Source organism: Pocillopora verrucosa, chromosome 4 (assembly GCF_036669915.1).
Source record: "Pocillopora verrucosa isolate sample1 chromosome 4, ASM3666991v2, whole genome shotgun sequence".
Classification (NCBI taxonomy): domain Eukaryota; kingdom Metazoa; phylum Cnidaria; class Anthozoa; order Scleractinia; family Pocilloporidae; genus Pocillopora; species Pocillopora verrucosa.
Window position 1 is genome coordinate 8,495,475 of NC_089315.1, and position 15,406 is coordinate 8,510,880.

Here is a 15,406-nt window from a genome sequence, read left to right on the forward strand (position 1 = left end):
GCTGATTAGCACCTGGTTCAAATTGTCGTGTGGTAAAACACGTACGGCTGACACGAAGAGCACGAAAGGATCTAACGTCACCTCCTTAATTATTCATAAGTTTTATACAATAGACTGTTTTTGATCGGAGAGTCGCTTCTAAATATTGATTACCATTTATTTTCCAATAAAATACGTTAGACTGAGCTGAGTCTAAGAAAGGTTAAGTTTGAGTCACTTATCTCTGGCAAACGTTAAATTCTGCTGACGTCTTTCGTTTCACGTATTCCGTTTTCTAGCAATTTCCGGTCGAATACATCAATATTCATCGAATACCATCTCCCGCCAAAAGGTGCCTCACCCTTAGCAACAGAACAAAACATCACTAAATATAGCATCGATGAACGTCAGGCTTCTGTTTGACGCGTTCTGATTGGTTGCTACTTTACGACACGTTTATTCTAATACATAACCACCCCTGACGTAATGAACGCTGATTGGCCGACTGCATCCGAACGATCTCGATTTCACAATCGTGACGCTCTTCAACGTCTATTCATTCACGAAACTTCAATCGACTATATCGTGTCGAAGTTTCGTCGTTGAAAAATTTAAATTTAACCGGCAAGGTTACTCATCTATTCGATTCATAACAAACTTGTCGAGTGTATCATACTGTTGAGCACTTCTCTACGAACATGGATTGCGAAGCAACAAGAATTCTTCAAGTATCTCTGTCGAAAATAACGGACTCTCGCCGTCGGCGTGGCGGTCCTGTACTACGACGTAATTTATTAGTTTCCCACGTCTTAAACAACGTGTTAACCTCGACAGACTCAGCTTATTGTACGTACAGATCGAAAGTGGAGATAGATATGGACATAGATGCTGTTGAAAACGAGCTTGTGCCTTTTGATAAATCGAAAATGACGCCCAATAACCCAGCTGGACCTGACGCAGGAAATGCGAGACATACAGTGCGTTCCGCGGCAAAATCAAATGAAAAAGTCACGGAAATGGAACAAAGCGTGCCTAGCAAGGACAGGAAGGAAAGCGTAGAGCTTATGAACCTTGAGAAAGCCTTAATAGGCGATAAAGAATGTGAGAAAGTCAGGAAAACCGAACTTAAACGTGTCACTGGTTCGAAACGGCTGCGATCTTCAGCGTATGGTAATGAACCTTGTGACAGCCACGCGGTTGACAACAAACGTTTGAAAACTGAAAGAAATGAACTGCCAAAAACGGAACCGTCTCATCAAGAACCCATGGACATATCAGGACTTGTTAATGTGTTCAGTAGTAGTTTTTCTGGACTATCTAGTATTCCTAGAGCAACCCCTTCGCTCAAGTCAAGTTTGGACTCCTTTCAATATATTTCTCCCCCTGTTCAATCAGTTGGCGGTGTATTCGGCTGGTCGCAGACCATCGTTGAAGCCTTTTAGTTTAGTTTTCATTTCATATTTCCAAATTTTTTCTTGTTTCAACATATTTGCCTTTGTTTATTGCTGCCGTGCAACCACTGGCGACCGTTTGCAGCCATGCTCGCGCAAATGTTTTTGTTATGATGAAGCCAACTCATTTAAAACTTACGTAATAGCTTTTGCGATAACTATCTGTGGTTGACCTTTTCTACTTCATACTTAGTAAAAGCGATGGTAGGTTATATGATCTGATGCGTTATTTTTCAAGTATTTAGAGTTCATAGTCGCTAATTTGTATTCTGACCGTTTTGTAAGAGTTCAGTAAGTTTGCTTGCCTTTTCGCTGGCCCTTTGAAAAGTGTTTTCTAAAAGCTTTGAACATTTTTATAGCATGAACCTAGTTAAATTACTGTGCATCTGCTATATTTTTATTCATCTTTTGAGGGAGAAAATTATGAAATATTTGCTGAATGTGTATAAATTGGTGGAATATGTCTTGGCATGACACTGAGGTTTGATAACGACTGTGTAAATAACAGAGTTCTTTCTATGAAATTCATGTATACGAAAGAGAAATATTATATAAGAGAAATAAATATTTTGAAAGAATTATCTGTTACTGGTCGTTTGTACAAAGAAAGTAGCATTCAACCGTTGGGTACATGTACAGGATATTTGCATCATCATTGTGCTCGTGGGATCAAAGTAAGGATGCTAGATTCTAAAATTAACCCCTCGCTGCAGATCACATGCTTGGAAGGTCAAGTTCGGTATTGTTCAGTTTCTGTTTACATTACGTCATCGCCATATTCGTGACCTTCTACGGAAGTTATGCTAATTGTAAAATGCCGCGGACATTTGCCCTACTGAGTGAGACTAACAGGATTTATTTTAAATAATGATTTTTGGAATTTTTAGGATATTTTCCATTTTACAAACTAGTAGAGTTTTCAGAATATTTCTATATATTGTCCTCTGAAATATCAAGATAGATAGGTGATCATTTCAATCATGCAAACATATGTAACACTGGCTGAAACCAGGAGCCCATTATAAAGTAATGGGCTGCTGAAACCCAGTGTACTTCAATTTACTTACTTCCCTTTTACGCTTTTTTTGGCACGTGGAGCTCTGTGTATTGTTACTGGTATGCATATCTTTCCTTCCTCATCCTTGAATAAATATTTTCCTATTACATATATGTCCTTATATGGATCTCTCACACTCTTTTTCAAATCATTAAGTAGTGTACAGATGTAAATCAACACTACCTTAAAAACAAGAAACAGAGCTGCCATCCTAAAGGAAATAAAAAACTTATCAAAGTCAAGTATCCAATTTGAAATCAAGGAGCCTGCAACAAAGGGTTTCCCCTAATTCCATCTCTCTGTGTTCCATTATTTTTTCTCATGCTTCTCCCCATTACAGGCATGGGATAGGGACATCCTGTAAACCCTTTGAACCCTAGGATTGACCAGCATTTAATTTCTCCTTACATCAATACTTCTGAATCATTCATTAGGAACATGAGAATAATGGAAATGATTTCTAACCAATGAAGCTTTGATATTTGTTAAATAAATTCTTCTTGTCAGCACTAAAGGAAATGTATGGAGAAGAGTATAGAGAATATGAGGTATAAAGGGTTACAAAACATATTAAGACAACTGAAATTTGTGACAAATCAAAGAAACTAGCTGAATTGTGAACTTGAGAGGAACAATTGAATAATTGCTATTAGTCGCAAATCAATTTTAGAACAGTGTTATGGTCGCAGGAAAAATTCATTTTAAGTTTCCTGTTTGTTCAAATTTTATTGCAGTTACAGCCTCTTGTGTAGATACTGAGAACATCTTTTTCAAACGGTGATTCTGAGAGGATATCATTGTTAACAAAAACATATGTAATTTAATTCTTAATTATTTGTAATTAGATCCAGCCAAGCAGCCTAAACTTCCTTTGACTGAAAACCTACTCCTTGCCAGGGAAGTGGGGGGAGGGGGGAGTAAGGGAGGTACATGGATCGATTTTTTCTGGGTATATGCAACTGACCACTCAGAACCCATACCCCATATTCTTTGCCCAACTATAGACCCTGTCTTAGTCACCTTTGGTAATACAGTAACAAATTTTGAACTGTGAATCTTCCCATTTTTGAATCTCTGCTTACCAAAATTTTCTTTCCCTAAAAATCCCAAAAATGTGTGACCCCAGTCTAAGAACTCTTGTAAAAGTGTGACCCCATATTGGTCAATCAAGTGATGAAAAGTGCAACCCCATTCAGCAGCACTTCCCCCTTAGTCTATTACAAGGAAGACCCCCCCCCCCCAATCCTTGTCTGTGCTCTGAATCAGAGTCACCTGTGATCACTCGATGACCTTTTCTGTCACTTTTTCTAAAAACTTGGTGGCCATTGACTTTACTATAAACTTTGATAACATTTATTTGAGATCATTTATTACATGGTTTCCTTTCTACCTCGTGGTATGGTTTCATGCGTTGATCAATTCAAGGCTTCAACATTCCTCCCAGGCAACTCCCAAGGCAATCAAACCTTTGTAGATTGGTTTGTTTAAAATCCCACTCCATGGGGAAAACTTTGTGTTCCAACATCCCACCTAAAGTTTTGTGTAACAGGCAAAATCAGCAACAGTGCATGATGAGCTTTGCCTCAGAAAAAATTTTTTATGCATTTTACCTGGCTGCACATTCAATGTTAAAAATAACCCTCAGGTATACACTACCCAAGAGGGTATAGGAGAGATTAAGAATAACCCTCAGCAGGTATACACTACCCAAGAGGGCATGCAAGAGACTAAAAATAACCCTCAGGTATATACTACCCAAGAGGGTATAGAAAAGATTAAAACTAACCCTCAGGTATTCACTACCCAAGAGGGTATGCAAGAGATTAAAAATAACCCTCAGATATACACTACCTAAGAGGGTATAGAAGAGATTAAAAATAACCCTCAGGTACACACTACCCAAGAGGGTATGCAAGAGATTAAAATAACCCTCAGGTCTACACTACCCAAGAGGGTATAGAAGATATTAAAAATTAATCCTCAGGTATACACTACTCAAGAGGGTATGCAAGAGATTTAAATAACCCTCAGGTATACACTACCCAAGAGGGTATGCAAGAGATTAGAGGTAATCCTCAGGTATACACCACCCAAGATGGCACGAAAAATTGAATTCCCACTTATTTATATCAGGAGACCGCTCTTTGTCTGGACTCTTTCTTTTGACTGAAAGTTGAGGCATCCACCATTAACTTATATAATTATTATCCTTTACTAGTTCTCGAATGTCTTTGTCAAGCTCGGCTATTCTTGACTGACATCATTGCAATTTCCCATGATATTTCGACTGGAGGCGTTTCCCGCCTAAAGTGTACGGTCGAGGGCGGTTTGATTTACCGCATCAACAATAAGATTATATTTTGAGACCTTGCGAATCCATCTGTTGGATTTCTCCCTGTCTAATTAATCCGGCACAGAGACCAATTGAAGATATAACATGCATGTTATTTGGTGACCTGGCGTTGAACGAACAGCCTTTGTTGGCGCGCTAGAGACCTGCTGGCGGGACAGAACGTATTGTGGTCATCGCGGAATCGACGAAACAATTCGTTTCTATGAAAAGCTTTCGGCCTGATTTCACATTAACTTTTCGTTAGCACATACCAGGACTTTTTGGGGTCGAGATTGGATCCCGTAACTATAGAAAGCTCAGCCGAACGATCGAAGACTTCAGCCTCCATGATAAGATCGCGCCAAGTGATTTTAATGCCAGATTTCTTGTGTTTTCGTAATTGAAATTCGAGCATAGATGTAGTATTAATAATTAGGTGAACCTTTAACTTATAATCAATAGGTTTAAGTAACCGCACAGACACCTACCGAACGCAAACGTTGATGTAATTCTCTACACTGATGACAGAAATATAGCGCCTCCGTAGAATGCATGCTGCGAATTTTTTTCGGGGCCAAAGCTCCTCATGTTTCACTCATTAAACAACCTTTAAGAAATAAACCTTGCAGACCTTTTCCTCTGAGACATTTCCCTCGCGAAAGTGAACTATTCGCCTAAACACCTCCGTATTTAAAGACATAACACTTATAATCCTTTGGAAAGACATTTCCGGGCAAAGTTAAAATTCTCCTCCTCTTGGGCATGGACGACGGTCAAATGCGCGCGGGTGGCCTGAGGCTTCGAATTGATCGGTGCATTAGCCTTAGTATGAGGTTAAGTTATGGACCTATAATTCACTCTGTCACTCCATTTTGATATTCATGCATTGAACTTGGATTAAACCCCACCGCCACCCTTCCTAGGTTTCGTCCTGTCCCCAGAGTCGTGCTACTGTCTCCCATTTAAATATCTGAGGGGTAGAGACAAATGCGGAAATTTTTATGTGGGCACATAGAGAGATCAATATTAATACTTATTATATATAGCTGTCGTGTCAGCCTAGAAGCTAAATTTATGAAGGTGGTTTTCCCTTCCTTTCGCTTCATCTTTCAGTTAAAGTACAGCCTTGTAGATCCCCCAAACTAAGAGGAAATGTGCGCGAGATCGAAAAAAAAGGGCTTCAAGGTCTTAAAAGAGACGATGGCCTCAGTCAGAATGATAGATGGTTATTTCATCAGATACATCACTTTATTTGAACAACTAGGAATCGATCAAGCGCAGGAAAAAGGCAGGATGTGGAATGTACACTTTACCAGCTGGAAAATGGGTAGGCTTTGTTCCTCCTATTGCATTTTTTTACAAAACCTGTAGAACAGATAACTAGCAAGGACCTGACCACCATCTTTTCAGGCCCTCGCCATGGAAAATTATGTTGGCTGCAACTAGACGTTATTTTGTTGTTATTGGACTAACTTTGGAAGTTGATGTAGAAAATAAGCAGGAGCATGTTGATGACGTCATTAGGACACGCCTAATGTCACGCGACCCAAACAAAAAGTGAACAATTCTACAAAGGCATATGTAACGTTTTCAGTGGTGTCTTTTTATCTGCCCTTTATTCCGAGGAAACTCAAGTTTGCATCTTAATCTCTCTCTCTCTCTCTCCCTGTTAAAAAAAAATGCTTTTCAGACAAAATTTTCTAAGGGTAAGTTCTATTTGCTATTTATAAAATTACAACTTCTTTATTTAAATTGAATCTCTGTCTAAGGAGAGGCATCCTACCTAGTTTCATAACTGAACGGAACAGACCCGGAGAACTCGGTATCGATTATTTTGAACCCGCCTTTGAAGTCGGGAAACTCATTTGAATAACAAATAATTTTCCAAACTAATATTCATATAAGCGCTCGGTCTTTCACGTGGAAAAGCGTACGAACTACAAGAAATTTGAGCGTCTTTCCTATAGCTTCTATGGAGTCAAGAAACACTTCATTTCCACCCTACAACCCGGATAATGTCTGTTCTGTCCAAGTCGGCGAGTTTCTGTTATGTTGGACCAAGTGGTTCAGATACCATGTCGAGGATTCATGCTTTCCAATTTGTCATGACATCTCTTCAGGTAAATTACCCTCGGAAAGATACATTTGGATGATAATGCCGTGTTCACCTTTCTCGTTGTGACCTTTGTAAATTTAATTTACCGAATCGAATGTAAGAAGGATGAGCATACTGCTCATAGCACAGTATAGGACAAATCCTCGGTGGCAACCGCCATGACAGTTCTTCTTAAACGTGACTTAAGTCTAACGAGGTTAGATGATAGGCTTTTTATAAGAAATTAGCTATCAAGGAATATTCGTCTGCGTTAAATGATTTGACCCAAATTTACAGAATATTTGCAGTTTGAAACTAGCTCTGTCAATAATGAGGAAAAATTCAAATTAAGTAAGGAATCAATCTCTTCACTGTCTAATTTCGTGGAGCTCTTTCCGATTGAGGTGGCATCAGTTGCTTTCAGCAATGCTCGTTTGACGAATTAATTCTACCATGAGTACTTTTTGTCTGTGTCACCAGTGTCAATTAATTACCTTGTTATCATTATGCATGTTATCACTCTCCACCGGACCTATTATGTTACCATAGCAACGGTTTAGTCTTTCAAATTAACTTCAAGTTCTAAGTTTAGGGATTAATTGTTAAAATGGTATCGATGACACAACTTTACTTAGATCTTTTTAAAAAGATTACTTACTGACAAAGAACAGACATTTTGCAAGGTTTAAGGATTAATATCTACCAAAGGACTCATCCAAGAACTTGAAATTGTTGATATTACATTTTACTTCCTGCTGGCATCAAAATGATTGTCTGAATCTAGCCTGGTTTCGCACAAAGACTACTACATTTGTGATATAGACATAATGCTGCCCATGGCCACAAACAGAACATTAACATGATTTGTTGGGATGAAAATCTTATTCAATACTGAACTGGTATAAAAAGGAGCGCTTACAACAGATACTGTGCCAGGGAATTCTCTTCCAAGGTACTCTGTAGCTGTGGTAAAATAAAATGCCAGAACGAGGGTCATAAGATGTTAAAAAAGGCGTTAACTATGAAGGCAGTGAACTGTTTCTCAAATTGCTTCCTGAGTTTATCATCACCTAACATAGATCTTTTTTTTTTCACCGTGATCTCAATGAAAATCTTAGAGACTAACGTTAAAAATGTATGAGGTCTTAGGGCTAAAAACAAATTGGAAAATTATGTTCCCTGAATTGAGGTTTGTTTCTTAATTTGCCTCCAACTAATAGAAAGCTTGATTTCATTCTAACAGTATTCGAACAGTAAGATCAAAAGTTTAGTTTTGCCTCTCGAATTGCTTCAACAGCAGTTCATCAGCTCGGTGTATTACAGTACTTCAGCCCATTGTTTTCTAATTTGAGTACTTGAGGCTGAAAGCAATCGAAAGAGTAAAAAATTGATATTTTTCTCTTTAATTTTGTTTATAGGCAACTCGGATCGAACTTTTCTGAACGTGATTCAATGAAAATTTTGGAGATTCCTGAACTCGTAAGACCGAGACCAAATTTAAAAAAATAGGCTCCAAAATTTGACGTTTGTATTTCAAGGTTCTTCAACAGTTTATCATCAAATGATGAAAAAATTATTGGACGTGATTCTAGAAACATCGTAGAGTCCAATTATCAACTGTTTGAACTCTTGAGGCTGAAAACAAATTGTAAGAGCATGCTTTAAAATTTAATATGTCTCCATTTGTGGAATTCATTCTTAAATCTCAAAGTGGTTTTTAATTTCTTATAGGGAACATCGTGGATGGGGAAAAAGGAGAGTACCATTTGCTCGTAGAAATAAAAGATTCTATTCAAGTGTACACATTGGTTTGGGGATCCAGTTTATATGTAAGTTATATTCATTATGCACTTTTTAGTCTATTCCTGTGTTGAATATTTTGAATCCGACTTAATTTGTTAGTGAAAAAACGTAAAATGGTTTCCGTGTTTACATAGTCTGATGTAAACACGCGGGAGGTTGGGAGAACACGAGATAAGCAGGAAACCACGACGCGAAGCGGAGTGGTTTCTAGCTTATCGAGTGTTCTCCCAACCTCCCGCGTGTTTACATCAGGCTATGTAAACACGGAAACCATTTTACATTTCTTTTATAAAATAACTGATGAAAGAGGAACGAAAACCGTGTTTACATACGCTCATGTAAAATGGTTTTATGGCCAATCAGAGCGCGCGTACCATTTGAATTATTTTATAATTGTACTTATTCACCCCAGCACAGAAACTGTAAAGTATTTACTGCCACCTTAATCCAAATCTCGGTGACTCAGTAGCAAATGGCTTTGCTTAACCTTTTCACTCCCATTCCTTGATTGCCAATTCTCCCCTCTAGCTGCTACACATTTCCTTGTAAATTAGTTATGAGAATTTGGTGTGAGATCAAGACAACAATTTTAACCTGATACTTTTGAGTATTCTCATCACCTGTTTGCTGGATAATGTATGGATATTATAGGGAGAAGATACATGTTAATCACTTCTGGGAGTTAGAGGGTTAACACTGGTAGAACAACAAAGAAGAATAGTTTTAAGTTTAATGATTGAAAGATGTTCACTGGCAACGAAGTTATGAAATTTACAGGTTGATTTCATAACTTTTAGCAAAGCCATTCATTAGAGAATAATTACGCCAAATTACTCTGTTAGTAAAATCTGTTCAAATGTGGCGAATTTTCCCGCCAAAATACGCATGCACCAATTTTTAAAAAATTAAGTCCAAATATATCATACTTCGCTAATAAACTATTTATTTGTTTTTTTCTTGATTATTCACATCTACTATTTGAAAGTCAATAAAGTCATCAGTTTTTGTGTCATCTTTTATTGACACTCAATAAACACCAAAAGTTTCATATTCAAAAAAATTCTTTTGTTTTTGTCTGTAAGCTAATTAATTAACTAATTTTAAATTAAATTGATAAAAAGGTGCCAAGAAAAACTTTTCCTGTATATACTTAAGACTTTTGGCGGGAAATTTGGACCAATTTGCACATTTGAATTTCCCTTGGCGACTCTTTTTGGCAAAAATTAACAAGACTTCCTTGAATATTTCCCGCCAAAAAATAATCCGACAGCAACTCGTGCAAAAAGCATTGAAAAGTAATCGCCAATTTCTTTTTCACTCATAATTAAAGTCAAAAACACTCTAAAAAATTCCGTTTCGTTTCTTTCAAAATAATTTCTGACTAAAAAAATTTTTTATACTTAAATTTTTTTGCACAAGACGGATGTATGGAAGGTTCCTAATGAAAAAGCAGCACAGCAAACTATAGAGTATCTAATCAAAATATTAAATTTATCCCCAAGTTGTGATCAATTTGTTCAATTTAAAGTTTGTTTTTTAACCAACCATTTTTTATAGGCTTCTAGCCTGCCATGTCTTTTTCGAAGTAAAAGATCTTAAAGCCTCCAGTCTCAAATGTATCACAGGATTCATCGAAATATTTTTACAAGACATTGAACTATGTTTCTGAATTCAAAAGACCAGTCATAATGTTCTCATAGTGTGGGAAATCTTGTTTAAATCAGAAATACACTCTACCTACTTCACTTGGCTTTTTTTAATAACTCACTTTCAAAAAAGTTTGTCAAGTTTGATAGTACCCAGGACCACAAGAGCCGAGTGGTTCACCAGGAGTAACGGATGTAATATAAGATTTCAGTGTGGTACAAATTCTTGCTTCGTTTGTGCAAAACAAAATACTTCGCTTTTTGAATAAAAGTTGCTAAACTTCCATTTTAACACAGTTGATATCGACTGATGAATTTTCAATTGAAACAATTATATGTTTTTGGTCAACGTTTTCACCTGTTATCATTCAGTTGTCAACCTTAAAGTATGATCGCGCGGGTGAAAGTGTTCCCGAAAAGGTTTTTTGTCGGGAACAGTAGAATGGCCTGAGCAGAAGTCAACAGAGCCGTGTGAACAATTGTTTACAAAGTCCAATGTTACAACTTTGGTTTTTGAAAGTGATTTGTCAGTTTTGCAGTAAGGTGATTATCAGACTCAAATGGCCATCGTCCATTGATTAGTCAGTTTTGATCAGTCGGTAAGGTTGGTTTGTTTTCTTTGGTCCGTTGGTGAATAGTTATTATTTTTTTTGCGAGTCGTTTGTAAGATGCCAAGCTGTTGTCATCTTAGTTGTGATGAGTCTTCTCTAAGTTATTAAACTAGCTCTCCAAAGTCAGTGTTTGAAGATGGCGTGAGTCGAAGTTACTCAGCAATGTTTTTTTTGACGTAAAGAAAATCAACCTAATTAAAAGATTTCAACTTTGAATTTCATTTGGTCTTTGCCGACGAAGCATTTTTTCAGTGCCACTTTAATATCACCTTTGTTAGACATCAACTAAGATATAACTGAATTCAATACTAGGAATACTATGCATGTGTCCAGTAAATACTCTGACACACGAAAAGATCTAATTTAAGACTGGTATCATTGAAGGGAATAGATCTCTGTAATGAATAGTGAAATATTTGAGGTCTCATTTTGAAATTGCTCGAATAAATGAATAATTGATCGTTATTTTCTTACGATGGGAGGGTAACAAAAGAACACAAAGATGATGATGACGCACTGTAATTTACCGGTGAAGGAAAAAAGGCGTGATATTAGTGCATTAACACTCTCTCATGAAGGGAAAAACAAGTTGAAAATACGCAAAATTAATAAAAAGTGCTGATTCTATCACACAAGGAGAAATAAACTTGGGCTTTGAGTTATTTATTATTAATTAAGTGACCAACCTCACGGTGCAACGAGCTACAGTAGTCGTAAGAGTAGGTAAACTGAATTTAGAATGTTGTGGCATATTTGTCGGCGAAACATGACTAAACGAAAGTGACCACCATATTTGAAAACCGTTAAAACAAATAAAAATTATTTCTATATTATAACGTATAAGAAAAAGAAAATCTGTTCAATTGTAGTAAATTTCACTTCACTAGGAAAACGTCGTTGTTATCCTATCCTGAAAGTTTTAATGTATGCGGAAGACATTCATTACTTGCTCCAATTACCGATTTTTTTTCACAAGTTTGAGCTGTGATAGACGGAATTTGTCAGTTTATTCAAGCGTTAAGCACTGTAAACATTTGGCCTCCCCCGCCCCTTCCCTCACTTCCCACAAAGAAAAAGTTGAAAGTAGTGTAAATAAGGAGTTTATTAATCACGGAAGGATCCTTTTACAAATTACACGAAACAAAACGTTTCAGCTTTTTTACGCGTCGTAATTCGTCTGATAAAATTGGACGATAGCTTTTGCGAAAGCATTTTTCAAAGCATCATCACCATTCCACTTGTCACGAACCCCTATCGGCAGTTCCAGCTGAATGGCGTCAATTTTCCCTCCATATCTTGATCCGTAGCGCCTGGTCGTATATCCGCCAGAGAAAAATTTTTCCCCCTCTGGGTCCTAGTCAAGTGGTGAGGGTACAGCATCCAGTCCTTCTTGATTCATAAAATATCCAAGACCTCGATTTCCTTGGACGAAATCTTGAAAGCAAGTGTTGTTGCCTTTACACCAGTATTCCCCAAGGCTTCTGATGGAAGTGTACTTCATGTTGTAGGATTTGCGCACGAGCCGGAGTTTGGAAATGAGATATCCCAGCTCCGTCCTCTCAGGTTGATGTGTTTGGCCGTGGATGTCTAAGAGAAAGCCACGCCCTGGAATGGCCAATTTTGCTTGGCTGATAAAATTGGTGTAGTCGTTATAGGCTGTAATTGCGTCTGGGATATTCAAAGTTGCTTCATTGATTTCTCTGTTGGCATCCAGTTTTGATCTCCTCAGCAAGTTGTACACAACATGTGGCCGAGTACCTATTGAAACGATTCGCAAACAGTCACTAAGAAATGAACATTTATAAGGAAAGGAAATTGAATAAATATTTCTTGTGGCTTGAGTCACGGATCCTTCGTATAATTTTTTCTTTATATAGATAGAATGGACCAAAAGAACTTATTCTCTTAAGTGCATGTAAAGATGGTTTTAAAAAATTCTGTGCTCGAGTCAAAAAACCCATCCAGTCGCAGCTTATCGACTTAGAATCCAGCACACTGACCGCAAAGCCACCGCGCCTCCCACAGTCAAATCAACAAATGTTTAACAACAAAAATTAATGAAAAAAAGTATGGAAAAACATAAGATCGCCAATAAAGTACGCAAAAAGGCTGTTTTAACAGCCTCAGACGTTGTTAAAACGTTTGGTCGTTTGTTCTGCTGTAAAACGAATCAACTTGACCACTAAGTACAAAAACTGACTGCATGTTTTGCCTCCAGTGTGACATGCAGCACCTTGAGCACAAGACCGCCTTTTTCTGTCATCGGTTATTTATTCATTAAATCTCTAAACCAGAGTAGCATCAAGCCATGTTTGATTGTCCACCTGGTTGCCATATGAATTTTGATAAAATTTTCCATGAGTTTACCAGTACAATAAACGATGGGTGTTTGATCAATCGGGATTATTCCGTTTAACTAAAAGCGCAGAACAAATTTTGACTTTCTTCCACCTGTAATGTCTCTGATTGTATCTGCAAGGTCTCCAGCGATCTCACCACTGGTGTGTACGAACCTCTGAATGCTTTAGTGGCACACTCTGTAGTGGTGGGAGAGCATGAGTGTGTATAGCTACATTTTCAAGGGGTAGAGGCACCCGTAATAAGATGTTGTTTCTTTTTCTAATGCATAATAAATGCATCTGAGCACTGAACGATTGTAACGACCATCTAATACACGCAGAAGACGTTAACCTGATACTGACACATTCCATCTTAGAAAAAAGTGCATCATTTCATTTGAATTATTATTTAATGTCTGTCCATTACCTGTAATTTCCTTGATTTTGTCTGCAAGATCTTGAGCAATTTCTTTGGTGTTTCTATCTCTCAATGTTCTGGCGGGGCAATCTTTATTAGCTGAAGAGCATGAGTGAGTATAGATACAGTTCTCGAATTCATCTTTACAGCCATTCTTCCTATCTGGCCAGTCGTCACCATTAGCCTGACTTAAGGGAGTCAGCCTCCCCCCGTGAGAAGCGGTTATGATGATATTCATGTCACCAGGTTCATATTTGGTATAACTGTGGGAACCGAACCTCGTTTGTCCAAGGACACTAGGTACAAAGATGCCACAGAAGAGCAAGTGATACACGTTTATAATCTGCAAGATATTTAAACAAAGTTCATCACGTACCAGTTAAACCATTTTTTATCGTTTCAATCGTCTAAAGAACCCTACAGAGTATATATATCATTGAGATGAAACGTGTCATGATTTTCAGGCGGGCCCGAATTGTTTGTAAAAGCTTGTACAGCCAAAAGGTCCCTATAACGGAAAACCTATATCGATCAAAAACCTGAGTTTACATCATTTGCGATTTCAATGCTCTTTACAGCTTCGAACTTGAACTACAGCGGACTAACACTTAAATCTCAGTCAAATTATTAAAGGGGGGCTTTTAAAACTCAGAAGACGCTGAGATATTTAAGGTTGAAGTTCATTACATGCAAACAAAAATTGTACAAGAAAAGTAAGCTAGGGTATTGCTTACGATACCGTTACTCCCTTGCAACTCACTTTGACTTCCTGTCGATGCTCTGCAATCGATTGGCTGACTGACCACCTCTTAACTGATCGGGACGGAATTCAACCGAGCCAGAATGGTCAACGAAATGATTAGAAGCATATTTATAGTCTTTTGGTAAACGGTATCCTCGATGCTTCGTGACTTCTTTAATTTGTATTTCCTGACAACTAGTACCGAATTTAAGAGGCATCAAGGGCCACAAGTGGTTCATCAAAAGATTAATTTGCATTTTTTTATAGTATTGGAAATCATTTCGTAGTTAAGTGTATTCTGCAGGCGTCACTTAGTTTTTTTCCTAGCAACCACATACGAATTAAGCAGCATCCAGGAAAAAACAGTAGTTCATGAAGAGAAGTATTTACATTTTTCCTGAGTATCGTAGTCTTTTGCGGAGTCTTTTGCTTATTACTCATAAATTCGCTCTGCATGCGTCATTTCGTTTTTTCCTGACAAATACAAAGGAATTGAACAGTATCTAGGACGACCAGTAATTAATGATTTACCTTTGTCCTCGGTATCGGAAATTTGGTTTTAGTACTAAATGCACTCTTAGTGCTTCGATTGTTTTTCCTTTTCTAACAACATACAGTTTTAGTTTATTAGTTTGCTACAAATATACAACATGAATAATTCTCTTGCACAATATCAGCAAGGCAAGGTATCCCAAGGAACCCAAAAAGGGCTGATTTGAAGGTCTATCTTTACAAAACACTACGATACAATACTGGGAACGTTTTTATTTACATCCAAGTCAATAAGAAATTCAATAAAAGACAAATTTACAGTCCTCCATAGTTCATGCGAATATTTTTTCATGGCATGCTTCATTAGCTTTTGTTTCGTTTTGCTTTTATTCTGAACTTGAACTGCAAACGATCATAGCAAGATTGACGGGGTTGACAATC

General features: G+C 37.5%; 2 protein-coding genes across 2 annotated transcripts; one reads left to right on the forward strand and one right to left on the reverse strand.

Moving 5' to 3' along the window:
- The first annotated feature begins 547 nt into the window (after positions 1 to 547).
- Positions 548 to 2,008, forward strand: LOC131785646 (uncharacterized). The gene has a single exon (XM_059102570.2). The coding sequence runs from the start codon at positions 678 to 680 to the stop codon at positions 1,419 to 1,421; it is 744 nt and encodes a 247-aa protein (XP_058958553.1). The 5' UTR covers positions 548 to 677; the 3' UTR covers positions 1,422 to 2,008.
- A 10,050-nt stretch (positions 2,009 to 12,058) lies between these two features.
- On the reverse strand, positions 12,059 to 14,640 carry LOC131785662 (uncharacterized). Its single transcript, XM_059102588.2, has 3 exons — positions 14,492 to 14,640; positions 13,741 to 14,074; positions 12,059 to 12,732 (listed from the first exon to the last, which is right to left on the reverse strand). Exons 2-3 carry the CDS (start codon positions 13,967 to 13,969, stop codon positions 12,329 to 12,331), a joined length of 633 nt encoding a protein of 210 aa, XP_058958571.2. The 5' UTR covers positions 13,970 to 14,074; positions 14,492 to 14,640; the 3' UTR covers positions 12,059 to 12,328.
- Positions 14,641 to 15,406: the final 766 nt, after the last annotated feature.